General features: G+C 41.0%; 2 protein-coding genes and 1 long non-coding RNA gene across 3 annotated transcripts; 2 read left to right on the top strand and 1 right to left on the bottom strand.

Annotated features, from left to right (window-relative positions):
* Positions 1-1,275: 1,275 nt before the first annotated feature.
* On the bottom strand, positions 1,276-2,741 carry LOC113746126 (uncharacterized). Its single transcript, XR_003462615.1, has 2 exons — positions 1,804-2,741; positions 1,276-1,710 (listed from the first exon to the last, which is right to left on the bottom strand). It is a non-coding gene; the product is annotated as an uncharacterized LOC113746126 (long non-coding RNA).
* A 231-nt stretch (positions 2,742-2,972) lies between these two features.
* rnf7 (ring finger protein 7) lies at positions 2,973-4,991 on the top strand. The gene is made up of 3 exons (XM_010737425.3): positions 2,973-3,268; positions 3,366-3,413; positions 4,496-4,991. The coding sequence occupies exons 1-3, from the start codon at positions 3,103-3,105 to the stop codon at positions 4,612-4,614; spliced, it is 333 nt and encodes a 110-aa protein (XP_010735727.1). The 5' UTR covers positions 2,973-3,102; the 3' UTR covers positions 4,615-4,991.
* A 1,646-nt stretch (positions 4,992-6,637) lies between these two features.
* On the top strand, positions 6,638-10,556 carry grk7b (G protein-coupled receptor kinase 7b). The gene is made up of 4 exons (XM_010737439.3): positions 6,638-7,258; positions 7,455-7,892; positions 8,975-9,246; positions 10,207-10,556. Exons 1-4 carry the CDS (start codon positions 6,638-6,640, stop codon positions 10,532-10,534), a joined length of 1,659 nt encoding a protein of 552 aa, XP_010735741.3. The 3' UTR covers positions 10,535-10,556.
* The last annotated feature ends 9,551 nt before the right edge of the window (positions 10,557-20,107 follow it).

Below are 20,107 nucleotides of genomic sequence, written 5' to 3'. Positions count from 1 at the left end.
CCAGTCTCTGCTGCATTCGAGGACAGTCGGAAATGTGTGTATTTAGGATATACAATAGCAAGTTCTTGCTTCGTGAGAGGGTGGGATGTTGGATGTGCTGCATGTGAACACATTTAGATAGATAGATAGATAGATAGATAGATAGATAGATAGATAGAGTATAGTTAAATATAAATCTTCATTTGGTGCAAATGATCTGCACTTTATGCACAAGGAGAGTTTTTTTATTGTTGCACTCACTCAGATCCTGGATCTGATCTAAGGGAGGACTGCACATGGATGGATTGAAAAAGAAAATGTTATGTGCATTTGGTGTTTAACAGTGTAGATACAGGTGAAAGATTTAAGACACCATCTCATAAACACACAGAGGATATTTTTTATGTTTGGGTTCCTATAAAATTAAATGTTATTTACTGTGAGGTGGATTTTACAAGACATATATGACATATAGAGTGTCACATGGCACCGTGCCCACAAACAGTACCTGACACCATCCAGATTTCTGGTAGTAAAGTCAGAGAGGAATGATCATCCACATACACACTACATCAGTTATGATTTGACAGAGTACTCTTACAGAGATACACCTGTTTGAGGGCAGCACTGATCCAAGAGATACTCCCATGGTGCTTCAGGGCTTACATACTGACTGGTTAGGCAGTCCTTTAATTCAAGACTCGATAAGTATTTACTGCCTACGTTGTCTGCTGCATAAAGCGCATGCTAGGAGTTACTCAGCCTTTGATTTCTACTCGTTTCTACCAGCCCTCCATGACCCTGATAAGGACAAGTGGATATCGAAAGATAGCTGGATGGTTCTTGCTTGCACATCTCTTCAAACTTTCAGTGAGGAAGGTTTGTACACCAACTGTTTACAATAGTGTTTACACTGTATACATATTTTATTTTTGATAGACCACACTGTCTATACTGCTATATTCGCCATATTTATACTACCTCTATCCTTAAGATCTGCCTTTTTTTCTTAGAGACCTTTTTAACTTATATATTTTTTTATATTTCATGTGTATTGCTGTTTGCACCAGGGATATGAGGGAAACAATATTTCAATTCTCTGTATGTCTTGTACATATGGCAGCGAAGTGCCTAAATCAATGTGTCATATTTTAAACTTCAATGAGTCACTTCCACTCATGACTTTTATTTTGAAGAAGAAAACATGTACGTCAAAACAGGGGACTCATACCTGACTGGAACATACTGAACAAATAATTACTCAACTCAAACTTTAATTATAAAGCACATTTAAAAACTACTGAGGTTGACCAAAGAACTGTGCAGGTAAATACAAATAATATACATATAATGCTATAATTACAAAAGGTTACAATAAATGCTAAGATACTTAAACTTGGTTAAAAGCCAGGGAGAAAAAGTGTGTTTTTAGGTAGGATTTAAAAACCTCAAATGATCCGGAATTACATTCCAATTAAAATGTAATGATTATTGTAAACAGTTGTAATAGTTGTTAGGTTGCTGCAGAACAGACCCAAAAGCAGACTTGGATGAGTTTTAAACAGGGGTTTATTAAATTGAGGAACTGGTAATGGCCGATGAGGAGGAAATGGCAGAGCTAAAGCAGGGGAGTCGTGAGATGGCAGAGAGCAGGCAATCTGGGCTGGCAGGGGAGAAGTTGGTGAAGAGAGCAGGCAGGCAGATCTCTGGCAGGAGGTGGTGGTAATTGTCCTGAGCACAAAGAGACTGGTTATGAGCAAAGAAAGATAAACTTCCAAAATCACAGTGCTGAAACAATTTTTAAAGAGGCCTGAACATAACTACCACTGTAGGCGAAACAACGATCTGGCGAAGAATGGATGTAGCCGGGGTAGATATACTGCTAGAGTTGAGTAGTGTATTGGTTGCAGGTGAGTCAGATTGGCAGCTCATGATGATGGCCACTCCCAGGGAGACAAGACAAACAAGACACAAAAGGGGAGGGGAAAACAGTGGAACAAGAAGAAATGAGGAGAAGGCACCACTAGACTATGACAATAGTAGATGGTTTACTGTCTAACTGTAACCCAAATATTCAAAACCAAACATTGAAGCTGAAATATAAAAGGCACATTTAGACACACAGACCTGCAGATAATAAGAATAGTATTTCTTGTCCACACAGATGAAGTTATTATTATGTATTGTAAGTATGTACAAGTGTGCGTATGCATACGTTTACATGTACATTTAAGTTCAAGTTCAAGTAAACTCTATTGTCAATGCTGCTATATGTACATACAGAGTATTGAAATTTCGTTTCCCTCTTATCCCGTGCAAACAGCATAAACATATATAAGTAAAAGAAAAAAAAATAATAATAAAATATACAAATCTTAAAAATCTAAAAATATATACAAGCTAAAGACATCTGTGTGGCAATATGGCACAGTGTAAACAGAATTATCAGTATAAATATAAATATAAGTATATGTATGGCTATATGGCAGTAGACAGAATTAACAGTATTAACAGTATACACAGTGAGATATATCAAGAAAAGAAATACGTAACAGTTGGTTGTGCAGTGCAAAGTATTGCAAGTTTTTTCAAGTTTGTTTTTTTGTGTGTGCATGGGGGCGGCAGTAGCTCAGCCCGTAGGAACTTGGCTTGGAAACCAGAGGTTGGCCGGCTCAAGTCCAGCATGGACCAAAAATATGGAAGGTGGACTGGTAGCTGGAGAGGTGCCAGCTCACCTCCTGTAAACAAGGTGCCCTTGAGCAAGGCAACTGTACGGCATGTGTGTGTGTGTTCTGGGTTAAAATTCATGTAAAATAAAACAGAGTGAAAAAAGAATTTCCCAGTTGAGGGATTAATAAAGTGTGTAACATTCATAAACATCAACAAAAGGAGACAGGAACTGTGTTGCTTCATTTTTTATGAATGAAATCTGCTCTTTCCCAGATTGTGTGTTGCGTAGAGGCGTGCTGACGTCAACTGCTGGGAAACAGCGCCATCTGCTGTCGCCATGGAGACAACAGGACGCCTGCTTAAACCGGCTAGCATTAGCGTTAGCATTGCTCAAGTGTTTATCGTCCATTTTGTTTAGCTTTAGCTCGCCCGGCTAACCCGTGCGCTGCAGAGATGGATGACGGTGACGAGCCGGGTTTAGTCCTCTCTCACAACACCTCCTCAGGCTCTAAGTCGGGCGGGGACAAGATGTTTTCCCTGAAGAAGTGGAACGCTGTGGCCATGTGGAGCTGGGACGTGGAGTGCGACACCTGTGCCATCTGCAGGGTGCAAGTGATGGGTGAGTCAGGCGGCGTTAGCCCCGCTAGCTCCGGCTCGGACACCGGGGTAATGTACAAGACAGACCGACGCTGTAACATCTTGTTCTTGATTTGCAGACGCTTGTCTCCGGTGCCAGGCGGAAAACAAACAGGAGGACTGTGTTGGTGAGATACTGTCACGTTAAAACTCAACGAGTTCAATCCGACGAGCTAATGTTAGCTGCAGCTAATGTGTGGGAGCTGTCAAATACACCAACACACACACACACACACACACACACAGAGGCTGTCTCATTGTTTTGTCTGTGTGAAACACTCGAGTTAAGTTAGTTATGAGACACTGGTCACAGTTTTCTAAATTAATTGTTTGGTCAGAAAAATAAAATGTCCATCCCAGTTTCTGTCAGTCCAACAGATATTTAATTTGATGTTAGAATCAAGAAAAACATGAAATATTCACATTTTCAGCCTGAAAAATCACCTTAGTAATCACTTATATAATTAGCTGGTGTTGCAGCTCTATTATGATACAACGTATGTCATAAGTATTGTAAAATATTATAATAATTATAGACCTTAGCAGCTATTCTGACATGAAATAGTAAACACAGGTGTTACCAGTGATACTAATACTACTACCTTTCCATTCAGGTCAAACAGAGTCAAGGTGGTGCATGTCTGCTCACTGGAGAGTCTCTGCTGCAATGAATGGGGCCAAACCTTAATTAGTATCATTGGCTGCTGTGAAAAAGGTCTATTCATTTCACAGTATTCAGACAGGATACAGAACTGTGACGAAAATGCAGGTTTTTTCGATTCACTTGAGTCGGCGTTGTGCGTTTTGGCTGCAGGGGCATCCGCCAAAAAACGCAGCAACCTGCAGCGGAGACGTTAAGCAGGATCCAAATTTTGGAAATGCACAATCAGACTGATTCAACTGAAATGTGTCCGAGACTATCCAGGTGGATTCATGGACTGAACTCTGATACTCTACCTGTTGTAGTCTGGCTTTGTTTATTTCATGTTACCAGCTTTTAAATATCGTTCAGGATCATGTTTTAAAGAAAAAATAAGATACCCCTGAAAGAAATCAGTCCGTAATAAACTGATTCAGATCAGTTTTATTCACCGTTAACAGAAATTAGATTGTACTTTTATATTCTGTGTAACCTAAACTGTGATAGTATTGTGCTATGTTCTGGGTCATTACTCTCTCCTGATGTCGCTCTGTCTTTATCTTCTTTCAGTCGTGTGGGGAGAGTGCAACCACTCCTTCCATAATTGCTGCATGTCCCTGTGGGTGAAGCAGAACAATCGCTGTCCCCTCTGCCAGCAGGACTGGGTGGTTCAGAGAATCGGCAAATAAGCTCCACTGTAGGCGGTCTGCTTTCAGGCGACACCTGAACGCATCGAGAAGTGGTGCCAGACTTGACAATGATCACTGCAACGTCCTGTGCAGAGAGCAACTTGACATTGACAGACTGCCCTCCTACTTATGATTGCATGTTCCAGTAGTCCTGGTGTCAAAAGGAGGACGGTGGACAAAATTAAAGCAGCGCAGACTCGTTGGTCATCGGCTGGTTGATGTGGATGGAGGCGATCAAGAGTCACGAAGAGAAGGATGAACCTCGTTGCAGTGTTTGGTCACATGTTAGCTTTACATTATTGTCTGTGGTGGTGTTTAGCACATTTTGAATATGTGACTGTGTCTTTTTAAAAAATAAAGAACTATGTATAGCTGTACATGTATTTTTTTGGTATATAATTCCTATAAACAATGTTTTAGTTCAGATTAAGGACAGTTGACTTATCATGTAGCGAAAATTTAATTCTTGCGAAGATTCAAACTGATTTTTACTCATCCTTCAGCTTGTTAAAAATGATATATTTTACTCCTTTAGATGGATTTCTTGGCTCATTTTCAGCCAAGATATCTTTTTTGTTTCTTTTGAGCAAGGATAATTATTTATTCTTTAATCTATCAAAAATATAATTGCTATTATGTTACTATTGGCCAGAAAGCTTCAGATCAAATTTGAGATCATGTTTATCCAACTGACAGTATAAACAATGGACTGCGTATCCGTGACGTCACTCCCTGGTATTTCTGAGGAGCTGTTTTGAAGCTCTGGCTCTGGCTGCTGCAATGTTGGCAGTCCTGCTTCTTCCGCCATTTGGCTGATCTAGAAGGCTGTTTGTGTTTCTGCTGTGAAGCTGAACAATTCATCACAGAGTCTTATGGAGACTGACTCATTCTGTAGCCAGCCAGTTTGGCCTTGTTCCAGTTTCAAGCTTCAAGGCTGAATGAGTAAGTTAATACTGTTAATATCATGATATGAATGTTTTGTGAGATTTCTGCTATCACATTCATGGAGCTCAGTGCTGAAGAGTTTTCTTCTCAGGTTATGTTGTAAGTGGTAAAGACTGATTTGGGTAATTCACTTAGACACGAGGCTAATGACGGGAAGGTCGCTGCTTCAGACCTCTTGACCTCAGTGTGCAAGGAAGAAAACAAGAAGAAGTCCACATTAGCAAGATGATTATTAATTATTTTAATTACGTACTTGGAGGATCAATTGATCGAATTTTGTAATGACTGACCAATCTGCTATTCCACAAAGCATTACAGCTATAATTTAATTAATTAATTAAAAAGCGTGGTTAATGACACTCAACCTTCGTCACTTAATCCTGCAATAAATAATTGATAACTACATTTGTAAAAGCTGACAGTGTCAGAGAGGTGTTGATTTAACTCTTCCAACTGGGGCCTCAGATACACCCAAGAGCAGACATTAAGGATTTTTTTTAGCACTGCAAGTGTAATGCAATAGTTTACAAGGTAACAAAGATGAAAATGTCATTTTCAAATATAAGATCTGATGTGCAGAGCTGCTGAAAGCTTCAAGTATTTTGAGTATACAGCCTTCACTTTCCCAACAGCTCAGGAAAATTAGGCTTAACCAATTACGGCTAATTTGGTGGAAGTCTTTCATCTCTCTTCTAAAATAAGCAATGATGTGTGCATACTTTGTTGCATACTGAGTGTGTGGCTTCTTTACCTCATGAAGCTACAATAAATCGACTGTAACTTGTCAGGATCTGCTACCTCATCGTGTCATGCTGGAAGCCCAATTACTGCACACAAGCACTTTGCATCTTCTAAAAATAGACAAGCCTAAAGCCTCTTAAGTTCAAACCACATAAGTTGCTTTCGCTTAGTGCTGTCTACAAATAAGCATGCAAAGACACTTAGATAAAAACAAATCCCAGAGCACTGTAGTACTTTTAATGCTCCTTGAGACCTGGCAGACTGGAGGATGTTCAGGATGCAGGTGCTTGGTGTGCTCAGTTGTGCCTGGGTTGGGTGTAGTTGATCAGGCCCAGGTATGTCAAAGAAAACATTCAATACGAGCGACCTGTTGGGATTGGACAACCTGGTGGCCAACACGTCCTACCTGAGGGCTCAGAATTTGGATCGCAGTGAGCTGAGGAAGCTAAGACTCACCCTGTCGCTGCCCAAACCAAAGAAATCCTCTGAACTAGAGTTGGCGGTGGGGGGGAAGTACGTGTCACTGTGTGAGCAGCAGCCTATTGGGAGGAAGTTGTTCCAGCAGTTTCTCCAGTCCTCTAACCTGCAGTATGTGGCCGCTGCTGAGTTCCTGGAGGAGCTGAGTCACTGGAGCTTTGCTGAAGATGAAACTAAAGAGGAGGCCAAACGGAGCATCCTCGCTAAGTTCTGCCAACCTGAATCCAAAAGTTTCCTCTCCTATCTCACAGGAGAGGAAGCTCAAAGATGCAAGGCGTTATCAGACAAGAACTTTAATGAGGAGACAATAAACCAGATAAAAGAAGCCACGAGGGACTTCCTGAGAGGGAAACCTTTCTCGGAGTATCTGAAAAGCCCCTTTTTTTATAAGTTCCTGCAGTGGAAGGAGTACGAGAAGCAGAAGATCACTAGGAGATACTTTTATGAGTTTAGGACATTGGGAAAAGGGGGCTTTGGCGAGGTAGGTGGCAGAAATCTAATTCTCAAAAATCATCGTAACGATCTTGACTTGAAGCTTATGGAGGCCAATGTTGCCTCATATTGGTAAACTACAGCTTGATATTAGTATGAATGTAGATATGTCACATTTTTGCATTTATCGTTAGTACGAAACATGTTTCAGATATTAAAAGAGGGCTGCTGTTGCTGTTTTGCAGGTGTGTGCAGTGCAGGTGAAACACACAGGCCAAATGTATGCCTGCAAGAAGCTGGATAAGAGACGCTTGAAGAAGAAAGGTGGCGAGAGGTTAGCTCTTCTGGAGAAGCAGGTCCTGGAGAAGGTCGACAGCCTCTTTATCGTAAACTTGGCCTACACTTTCGACACCAAGATCCACCTGTGCCTAGTCATGGACCTCATGAACGGAGGAGACCTCAGGTTCCATATTTACGAGCTTGGGGAGCGGGGTATCCGTATGGATCGTGTTGTTTACTACACGGCACAGATAACCACTGGGATACTCCACCTGCACTCCCTGGACATTGTGTACCGTGATATGAAGCCTGAGAACGTGCTCCTGGACGCTAAAGGGCAGTGTCGGCTGTCAGACCTCGGGTTGGCTGTGGAGCTGCCAAAAGGCAAAACAATCTGCCAGATGGTTAGTGTGGCGACCTTTCCCTAGATTAACCTGTAAGGCTCAACGTCTCACATTTGTGCTGAAATGCACTCTGTGGTGTTACCCCATCCACGGTCTATATTTGCCTGCTTTTTAATGCCATTACACAGTATATTTGTTCACCCACCACCACAAGTAGCTTACCAGGAATAGATGTATGGCTTTTAGTCTTGACGTGACAAACACTCTGTGACCCAAATTCATCTTACAGTATTAAAAGGTGACTGACCACAGTCTGCACAGGCTGACAAATATATGGAAGACTGACCAGAGCCTGTTGGCATTAGCTGGTTAATCATTGCTTGACTAATACCAGGCATGACCTCCACATGCTTGATCAAGGAGATGAGTCAGGAGATTCACAGCAGGTCTCCACTCACTAGAGGCAGGATTTAGAGCACACAATGAGGTCTAATTTGTCAAGTGGCCGGCCCGATGCAGGGCAGTTAATGCAGCATTATTTAAGATCAGATAAGACAGATTTATGATCCCAGCAGTCTGTTGTTGAAGGAGCTGTTCCCATATCTGCTGTAACAGCATCTTATTTTTAGGCCTCCATTTTGAGATTTCTTGTGTCTCCATGTTTCATTATTTAATTTTGTTTTACATCAAGCAAGATAATCTGCTGCAGATATGAACTTTCAAAAGGCAAGACTAGATTATTCTGTCTATAAATACATTTTTAAAATCTCTTTGTAGGAGAATAATGTAGTGAGTATGAGTATTTCACTAGCACACACATACAGTATGTCTTTTTATTTTATTCATTTAGATCACTATGATAAATATTTCCTAACATATTAATTAAATAAAGCATCTTAAATGTTTTATCATATCCCTTTTTTAGTTATTAATAATAATAATAACATTTGTACAGTCTAAACAGGTATACCAGAGCACAATACATATGCAAGGGGGCTCCCCCTCATCCCAAGATCATAACCAGACATATATAATATGTATATAATAATATTTAAACAAATTATACAATTACAATTATTGTTGAAGTCACACCCAGAGTATGAAGGAGTCTCCCTCACACTGTGTCCCCTCTGTGTTGTCAGGCTGGTACGACAGGTTATATGGCTCCTGAGATTCTGAGGCAGGACAACTACAACTCATCTGTGGACTGGTGGGCTCTGGGCTGCAGCATCTATGAGATGGTGGCCGCTCGTTTGCCTTTCAAAGACTTCAGAGAGAAAGTGCAGAACGAGGAGGTGACTCGCCGCACTCTGGAGGAGGAGTGCAAGTTTGAACACAAACGCTTTGATGCTCCCACCAAAGATATCATCAGCCGTTTTCTCAGGAAGAAGGCACAGCATCGCCTTGGGAGCCGGTAATTAAAAAAAAAACTTTCTCAAGCATACTGTAACATGAGGCTAGCTGGAGCAGACAAATCATTCATCAAGAAACTTCATTTGTACCCAAAACATGTTTTAAGAAACCAGGAGTGCCAACTTAGTACAGGCCAGTTGTTCCCAACGTAGAGGTTGATACCTTGAAGGGGTCAGGAGATGACTGAAAGAACAAAACATGATGTAGATCTGCTGCACAAAAAAGTTATGACTTTACAGACTCACAAATTGGTTGCTCACTATTTTGACACATTTTAAATCAAGATCTGTTTATTTAAGACTTTTCCAATACATCGAAAGTGCAATGTCGGATGATTTTTACAAAAGAATGAGGTAGACATGGCAGCAATTAGTGTCAGACATAAACAGAGAAAAAAAGTGACAAAAAAGTGCAAAATTATGCAGAAAAAAAGGAGAGAAATAAAATAAAATCTTCATATATTAAATAATCCCTCCCCAATCACTGCCAGTACACTATACATGGTATTTGACATATTTTAATACTCAGATTTATATAATATATTTTAAGTTACAATCCACATACCTCCACATTTGAAATAACCAGCACATCCAGAGAGGTGTGTTTTTATTCTTTGTGGCTGATTAGACTTTGACTCACAGTGAAGGTTTATTGCATATTGTGGATGAAGGTGAAACAAGATGATGTACTGTAAGAGGGATAAGGGGTAGGCAGATAAAGGGTAAGGTGAGGGATCAGAGGAGAAATCTTCCTTCAGAGTTCAGAGACTGACCATTGTCTGGCAGTGGGAAGATGGGAGGCAACCAAGAGGGAGTTGAAACTGAGTAGGGGAACTATCTCTTTGTTGCTGGTTCCTGCATTTGAATGAAAGGGAGAAGAGAAAAGGTAGACACTTGGGGGAAAAAAAGAAGGAGAGGGTTTGGGCAAGCATTAACCTTGTATTGTGTCTTTCTAACACTAGGGGTGATGATCCACGAAAAAACCCATTTTTCAAAAGCGTCAATTTCCTTCGTCTGGAGGCCGGACTAGTGGAGCCCCCCTGGGTGCCAAAATCCAACGTGGTCTACGCCATGAACATGAACACATTCAGGGACAGCACTGAGGTGGAAAACATTAAGTTCAATGACAAGGATGAGAAATTCTTCAAGGAGTTCAGCACAGGTGCCGTCTCCGTGAAGTGGCAGAAGGAGATGATTGACAGTGGACTCTTTGACGAACTGAACGACCCCCAACAGAACGGCCACGGCTGTGAGACTGTGGAGACATCCAGGGCGTGCATCATTTTGTAAGCGTTCTCATTTATATGTACAACTGGGCACAACAATAATATACAAAAGTCCTTTAATTTACACTTATTTTACACTTCCAAAGTGCCTCGTATAAAACTAAATGAAGCTCCTCAGGTAACAGCTACTTGACTTTTTCCTTAATCTGAATGTATTTTTTTACTATCAGAGGAAGTATTCAGATCCTTTACTTAAGTAAAAACACTAAAAATACTTCAAAATAAAAGTCCTGCATTGAAAGTGTTGCTCAAGTAAAGTGAAGTAGTAAAGTAGATTCTTATTTTTGTGCAATTATACACACACACACACACACACACACACACACACACACACACAAACGTACTTACTACTTAATTACTATGTTACACACTAGCAGGACTTTAGTGGTGCAGTAAGTTTAGCTATTTTGCAACTAATGATTTTTTTTTTTTTATGGATTCATCAGCTGATTATTTAGTCCATCAATCCAATAGTGACTGTTTGAGTCCAAAGTTCACACATTGTTTTGTCCAATCAACAGTCCAAAAATCAAAACTATTAATAGTAAATTAATTAGGATTAAAATTTGAGAAGCTGCCATGAACTCCTTTTGCATGAAAAATGACTTAAAAAATGACTTAAACTGTGGTACGAATACTACCGGTGGTACGCAACATCCAGGTTCCACTGGCCATCGTAGCTGTATTTTTAACGTCTGTCACAACGACAGTTGAAAAACTTTGAGAAACACTGATGTAAATCCAAATCAATTAATTTTTAAGTGTTTACGTGTTTTCTTAACTTAACTCTTCTGATGTACTTGTATCAGCTGTTGGGTAGTTTAGTTCGGGGCAAAGCATCATGTTAAGTTTTGTACACATAAATCTTAATTTGTAAAGTAACTAAAAAGCTGTCAAATAATTGTGAAGTACAGTACAAGAAAAGAAAATATCCAAGTAAAGCACAAGTACTTAGTTACATCCTGCTGTTTCTTCCTAGGGGAGGAATGATCAGACATCAGTAAGACAGCAGTAAAATCAAACCACATTTTTGGTTTTCAGCATGGTCAATGTGCTTCAACTGCTGCTTCATACTTTGCCCTCTACTCCTGGTGAGACAGCAGACCTCAGTGCATTCATAGTTTCCATTACATCACTCAGCAATGTTGGCAGGCCTAAGTGTTTACATGTGTTTGTAAACAAGCCATATAATGCTTGTATGTCACTGAATTAGCAGCCAGATTATTATCAGTGTTTTCACTAATGTGCCACATTTGATAGACAGACTGAAGTGTCACATGAATGCCATGAATGCCTCGTGCTCATGTCAGTCTCTAACACGACCTCAGACTCGAAGCCTCTCAGCAGTAGCACACATTCTCCACTAAGTGCCGCCAGACGACCATGAAGCGCCTTCAGCCTCCCCGCAGCACTGTTCATCATCCCATTTATCCTGGCTGTGCTGCTCAGGCATTTACAAGCAATGGATGACTCGTTCAGCTTTAACAAGGGGATGCAGGGAGACAAACTGTTGTATACACACACACACACACACATAGTTTTTCCACTTAATGTTAACATTAAATATTTGGCTTCAACAATGCAACCCCCCCTTTTTCTATTACCCCCCCAAATCACCCTGTTAAAGAACTATTTACAACAGCAAACATGTATTTAGCTTTCACAGATGGTTAGTTCTTGTATCCATACATGAGCATATATGGCCACAATACTTAGTAGTAGTTTAATTTAGAAACTAAAGATATTTCTTGTTTTTTTAGCTATGTTTTCACAAAAACAGACGATCAGAGGGAGAGACAAAAACATATTTAGTGTCTGAGATCTTTCAGGATGCTTCGGGTGTCTTATCTCTGACTCACATTGTGATTTTACAAGTGTTTTAATTTGTTCTGCTCCTCAAGGCTTAAACGAAGATGCACTGTGTCACATCTTACTCATAACTCACATACAGAGCTGCATTGTCAGCACATAAGAAGTGCCAATAATACATATTTAAATGTGATTTTATACTGATGACTTAACATTTTCTAATATTTTATGTGACTTTTCTGGCTTGTAATGATTTTATATACTGTTTATAGCTGTCTTGCCTCGTGTGTGTGTTTCACAACACTGTATTGTGCTCTTTTTTTTTTCTTTTTTTATTTAACCTTCAAGCCAGGTGACAACATTTTTATGAGATGCGATGGAAAAAGCTTGAGTGAAATAAATTCCTTATGCTACACTGCTGCAGTTATTTCTGCTAACAAATGACTCCTTGTCACGATGACAGTCAAAGTTCGGGGTGCAGTTATTTTGACTATCCTCTTGTTGCTCATCTCAAGGCACAGATATCATTCATCTCGTCTGTAAAAGGAAGCTGCTTGTCTCTTTAAAACATCACTGTAACCGCAGTGCATTCATAATTACAACATAACATCACCACAATATTTGATTCAGAGTGCATCATCAGTCATTCAGTGGGTCACTCCAAAACCTCAGACACATTTAGGTAATGAGGAACACATAAACATGTGTTGTGCTAATTCCTGCGAGGGAGTGACCTTACAGGCCTGAGAAGTGGCTCCATTCATGCTCAACTGTCATGAGATTAGAGGGTGGTTCAGATGGAAATCCAAGATGCAACCCGATCATCGTCGGCTGTGAAGGCAGAGTGGGGAGTGCGCTGTGGACGACGTGACGACAAGACAAACTCGGCAGAAGGTCTCCAGGAACATGTTTTTACCAGGCGCCTACAAGCCTCTGCCAGGGTTTAGTTCCCCACGGCCCGACACTGCAACTGCTGCCCTCCAATACACAAACTGCATGAGCCACTCTCAACACACACACACACACACACACTACACGTATCATTGCACATTTGCACTCATGCATGTAGATACACAAACTTGCATGGAAGTTCATGCATATTCACATACTTGTGTTAACGCTGATCATGCAGGCAAAGATGTACACAAACACCACACACACTGTCATGTACACACACGCGCACAATCTTATTACCTCTGTTGAAGCAGACATGCGGTTTTACAGATCAAAGCAGGACAGGGTGTAATTTGGTATCTGTATCTGTAATTTGTTGTTGATGCCCATGCTCTGGATTCACATCAAAGGCATGCGCCACACTTCAGCTCTGCCCTGGCATCCTCAGGATGGTATCACACCAGCGTTATTGCTGCTTTTTGCCTTCTTTGGCCGCGAGTGCGCGTCTGCATTTGTGACTACATGCATGTGTTTGTCTGTTTCCATAGATGAAAATTGTACTGATTTGTCTTAAGTACGTGTCTGCGAGAGTGTGCGTGAGTATTTAGGGATAGGTGAGAAAGTGGTTAAACAGTCCAGACAGAGAGGCCATTGTCTGCTGAGGGAAAGTGAGAGCCAGCCATGTGGGAGAGGGATTGAAAGGAGGAAGAGGGTTGTTGCTTGCTTGTCTCGTAGCTAGTGAGCTAGGTCTTTGTTTTTATTTTTGGGAAGGGGGGGGTATCTGTTTTTCAAGCCGTAGAAATAATAAATCAAGAATCAAGAACCAGATTAGGACCCAAAGCATCATTGTACCGAACTGCCAAGGTGATCCCACTACAGCTCAGGAAGTGTTTAGTTTTTGGTTAGTGTTCAATTTTTTTGAGCTTCATTGCTTGAATTCTTAACATTTCCACAAATAAGTGAATTCCTGCAGGGCGGTCCAACAGAAACAGAGCGTATGCGTGCATGATGTTCTTCCCCACTGAGGCCCAATGGGCAGTTTCCATGGCGCCCAGACCTCAGACCCCTTCCACTGCCAGGGGCTGGACAACGTCATGGATAGAGTCTGATCACACACACACACATTCACACACTATGAGCCCTCGTCCTATCTCTGCACCATGTTTGGTCCTCTTTACTGCAAAAGTCATCTGTCTGTGTCATTTAATCTTATGTTCAGACTTCAAGATTTATTTTTCTTTCAACAACAAAAACATAAATGCTGCCAGTGGGGCCAGATAATGCCTCCTGTTCCCTGTGCGAGCTCACGTTTTGGGAATTGTCTAGAAAAGAGTATCAGTGTCCTGAACCACAACTGCACAGCATGAGAATCAAGAAATGACATGTTTGCACAGAGTTTTTAGACAACGGTCGATTTCGTATTTGAAGCAGGCCAAACGATCTCACCACGTAAACAGATAACAGATTGTTAATGTGGTGAGATTGGTAACATTGGTAAATGAGATTTTAGGATTCAGATGATTAGATGGATAGATGAAAATGTCTTTTTTTGTAGGAGATTTCGTCAAACATCCCAAAAAAGTAGATCTCTCCTAAATGAATAAATACATAATTCCCCTGCAAGGCTGGATTATCAATCATACAGAGCAGAGATCCAGTCCCCTGGGTGTCACACAGATTTACTCAGTTGTACATAACTTGATTAATTAAAACTGTTTATTTATTTGTGTCGTTCAGAGAGAACCTGTAATATAATCACTGACAGCATAAAGAATGGACAGCGTATCCATGTCGTCACCCACCGGTTTCCAGGTTTCAAAATCTGATCAAACGTTGATAGTCCTATGTTTTTCACCCCTCGCCTAATCCAAAAATCAGCAAAGACGCTGATCATTGGTGTTCCTCAGGTGAGGTTGAGGTTGCCGCTTGGTTTTCATGCTCTCTCACATGCTCAGGTGTTACAGTTGGGGTTAGTCATACTGTAGGGTAATTGATTGTTGAGTCTCATTCCCAGGTCATCAAATGCAAACCTTTTGGATTATGGAAAATGAGAAACAAACACACATCAAGTAGCTCTAGATTGTTAAATGATGTGTCAGTATTTGATTAATAAATATAATCATCGTGAATATATTTATTAAATTAAGTCATTCATTTTATTTCAAATTAGCTGAACCACTCTACAGTCTGTCCACATGCTCCCTGGCAGCTGTAGTATACAGATTATAGACCTAAAACCTCCTGGTTCCAGCCTACTGAATGGTTGCAGTTCAATCTGATTATCAGGCTGCGACGACACCAAACTTTTTAAACTGCTGTCCTAACTTCTCAACTCTCACAGTTTACCCATTTCCACGATCCGCACCCTCTTTGCCACATCTCTCCGGTCACCTGTCAGTAGAAATAAAGTTCTCCCCCACAAGTAGAAAATCCCAAGGAAACAGCATGAAGTTCAAAAAGTTACAGCATCCTGAAACCCGAGTTGGCTGGAGTGTAAAGCTTTCTGATGTTCCTCGCCCCTCCACTGCAGGGCGATTGAAGATCAGCACATCAAACGAAGGGAGAGGGATATAATGATACAGAATACTGTATCAGGGAAACACTTTACAACCTCTCTTCCTGAGCTGTGAAGGAAAAAAACAGTTGTGGTGCATGTGTTAATGTACTTTAATTAGTAGTACACACCATGCTGCTTCAGGGGTCATTGGCCGGGAGGGTTTTGGCATCTGTGTTTGTGTGGACGTCTCTTCCTGGCTGACAGAAGCGGGTATGAAAGCAATCGATTCCACAGTGCTGGATGTCGGTGACACAAAAACAGAAATCTAAGCTGTGAGCTGGTATTCGTTTCTAAGAGTGTATCCAGTTTGATTTAATTAGCTGGTACTTATTGCATTCTTTGTTAGCGGTGTAATATGACTGACAGTTGGCACGGCAGGCAGTCTGGACCCGATCCAAGTCCATCTCTGCTGCAAGTGTGTGTGCTCCCAGACACAATAACCTGTCTCTTCTAGTCTGTCACTGAGTTTTAAACTCTCAGTATCACTGTGTGCACGTGTGTGTGTGTCACTAAATTACCTCCTATAACACCATCAGGATAAAATACTGCAAAGCTGTTTTTCTCATATTCGTAAGTGCAGGATGTGAATGAACTTGCTGGTTTTTGTTAACAGACAAAGGTCTGGTCTGTTTATAAAACTGAAAAGAGACCAAACTATGTGGTATTTCCTCACAGGTAGTCCTCGTGCCATGACTCATTTGGTCCCTGTATGCTATAGCAGGAAGAGGTCTTTAGTTTGGACTCCTAAAAGGATGCACCTTGTCCCCTTTTTCATTCATTATGGAGAGGATTTCAAGTCTGTGGCCGACGTCTGGAAAGCGACCACTTTGGTGACAGCGGCCTGGCAACTCTGCTGTTTTCAAATGATGTCATGTTCATGGCTTCATAAATTGCCCCAGGTGAGGGAGACGTAGCTGCCCCGGGTGGAAGAGTTTATCTCAGGTTAGGTAGAAGCATGAGAGACTGAGGAAACCTTTGGATTTCTTCACACTGTCCCTAACATGTTGTTATGTTATATATGTCCAGACATTGTGCTGGCACGTGAGAGGAAGTATAAACTTCTAGTCGATTTGCAAAGACAAAGAAAGGCAAGAATGGTTGTTCCCTTAAAGTAAAAAACAAGTATAATTCCTGATATGTTGAGTTGTTTTTTTGCAGCTCAGACAGAGAATACTGCTCCAGTCATTGGATACTTCTGTTATGCGTATGTAATCTTTTGAAATGTTGTCTTCCTTAATCTGTGAAACTTTATATCATCATTAGTCACATGATCATGCCAGGCACCATTTGGCCCAGAGCAAATCACTGACTTGCCTGAAACATCAGCCATGTTATCAGGTGTTATACTAAAGTGCCGCTGTCTTCTTTGCAAATTATTCTACTTGTTTTTCACCAAGTTATGAATGTGTAAGCTACAAAATGCAAAGTGTGGTTGTTCCATGTTGAGGTCAGTCACAGTGCAACAGCAGGAAGGGAAAGAGGGATGAATCTCAACAAATGGAGCAGAGAGGAGAGTCAGGGGAAGATGAGTGGTGATTAAGGGTACATTCAGACATAATCTAGCTGCATGAATGCTGTAAAACAATCAGGAAATAACTTTTTATTTCTCTGATTAACCAGTTTTATCGCCACTGGTGCTCCCTCACTCTCATTAACTGATGTGTGTATTATGTTAATGTCTCCCAACCACTGCTCGCTTTCTCTCTCTCAAACCATTGGACACAATTCAAAAGAAACTTCTCTGTGTCTCTATTTTGCAGTATAAATTGTGAGCCAGATTCAGATTCAGAAGCTGGGTACATGAAATAAAAAAAATATATCAGAATATCAGAGTTTAATCCATGAATCCACCTGGATAGTCTCAGTTTTAGAGACATTTCAGGCCGACTGTGGAGGCTTGACTGCTTTCATCGCCTGATTGGCACACCACAGCCAAATCTGACTACCTCCACTCAAATGAATGGAAAAACATGCAATTTCCCCACAGCACCAGGAATGCTACAGATAAGTCAGCCAGTTGAGAAAGCTCTGGGCTCTTGAATTGTGTTTTTTTTTAATCAAAAAGTCCAGCTACGTGAAGCCAAAATCAACCATCCCAACTCATGGTAGAATCACACTCACAAATAAGGTGCAAAAAATTAGAAAATGTGCAGAAAATCTGTATCAATTATCATGGTTGGCACCATAATGGATATATGAACTAAATACTAGCCAAAACCAAGTCTAAACATTTTTTATCGCCATAAGCTTAAAACTCTAGTTCCCAGGTGGAAAATTCAGTTTTAAACTCCCTGGACGCCGTGTCCCCAGAGGTACTATATCTTGGTTTGACAGGGAATACAACTTTAGGCTCTTTCCTGTTGCAGGTCATCTCTTGGCAAATCCAACTGAGCTCAAGTTGCCAGTCCAGTAACGACGGCCATAACTTCTGTTAAGAATACTTTCAGTGGTAACACGCCTCAAATCTAAAAACTCCACACTGTAACCTTATCGCTCTTATTTTTAACTTTGGTGAATGACCAAAATACTCACATGTATGATGGATTAATAGGTTTTATCTTGTGATGATCACGGGGATGTGGTCTCCCACACAGAAATACAAATATGCCAGCATAAATACACACACACACTGCCCCCAGATGTTTCTTGACATGGTCTGCTGTGACTCCAGTACATTTGTTTATCCCTGCATGCATAGTTAACTCTCCATGCTCTGCACAACAGAGCTCTGCACTTTTCCACTGTAACTCTTTTCCACTCACTCCTTCATACGTCTTCTGAACTACCACAGAAACACAATAGAAAGATTCATTAGTCCACCTAAAATGGTCGTGATCGCTGTTGTAAAGTGATATTTCTTTCGTTGCTGTACAACTTGTGAGGGCTGAAATCACAAATACCAAAGCTCTGCCAAAAGATGTCACTGTGCTTGTCACACATCTGCTCTCTGGCATGAGGCACCACCAGCAAACCAATGCATATTTCCATGACTGCATTATCAGACATGCCATGGCAGGTGTCCTAAAGTGTGCGATCCAAATGAGCATTCAGCAACGCTGGCATGAATGGGGATATTTATTATACTCCTAATGTAGCTTTGTGAGAGTTCCATGCATGTTGTTAGCTCACTGTGGTTTCTCCCTTTTCACTTCGCTCCTCTGTTAAAGGCTCTGCGCTCTCCTCACAGGTGTTTCCAATCAATTATTAGACGTCCAGTCAGGTCGGAGTTGGATGCTGTTAGCCTGGGATGTCACAAAACTCTACATTGTAATAAAAACGATAACTTGTCCTGCCTTGACAGGTGCTGCAAAGACTGAAGGTGCTGTCAATCAAGCAAAATTTGTAGCCGACATGTCCGTAAAGTTTGTAATCAGGCTCCATAAGTGAAAACACCTGTGTGTGGGTGGATATAGGTGTACAGGGGCTCTAACCAATCATTGGTTTGCTGTCAACTCTTACCATTGCGTCTATCAGTTATGCAAAAATTGTATGATTGAAAGTAAGAAAATTTGTAAAGTCACAACCCTGTATACTGTAATTGCATATTGTATTTGTCTGACTGTCTGCTTTGTTTGTTTGTTGCCCTGATGGACTTTGTTTTAGCAAGCATCAAAGGCCTATAGTGGCTGGGAAGTGAAGCCTCTGCAGAAGTGCCAAAAACTGCAGTTCCTCAAACGTCCACTTGAGGCTGGCTACAGAACGAGTCAGTGTCCACAAGCCCCCATGTCCAAATGTCCAACTTCACAGCAGAAATAAACATGTTTACAGCCTGGTACAAAAAACAGTTTTGGCCTCTGTAGCTAATTCCCCATTAATGACAACTGTACTGAGTCTGAATTTTGATTTAAATCACCTGTTCAAATTATATTAAGGCTTAAAGTTCTGCATAATTAACTAGCTTGTCAGTTTTGATTGATTCATTTGGGAGCCGTTACAGGTGGCTTGTTTGAACAGCAAGGCATTGGCCTGTCAATGATCCACGTCTTTGCCAAATTTTAGATTAAATGGGAGGTAGAAGAGGCAGGACTGCCAACATGGCAGCGGCCACAGCCTCTACACTCTGAGCTTCACAACGGCTCTTCAGAAACCTGTGGGTGACGTGACGGATACGGATACTGTGAGTAGTTTTTACTAATGTTGCCATGTTGCTGAGATCTCAGCAATTACCTTGGTAAGTACAATTTTATTATAAGCAATGAAAACGATGATAATAACCCTCTTCAGTCACCATCTCCAGATCACCAGTGTCAAGGGAAAGCTGGCATGAATAAAAAAAGGTCTCCTCCTTCTATACCTCCTCACAAATCTCTTATAATA

This window comes from Larimichthys crocea, chromosome VII (assembly GCF_000972845.2).
Source record: "Larimichthys crocea isolate SSNF chromosome VII, L_crocea_2.0, whole genome shotgun sequence".
NCBI classification, from domain to species: domain Eukaryota; kingdom Metazoa; phylum Chordata; class Actinopteri; family Sciaenidae; genus Larimichthys; species Larimichthys crocea.
Note: the sequence above shows the minus strand (reverse complement) of the source record. Positions and strands in the feature narration are given on the sequence as shown.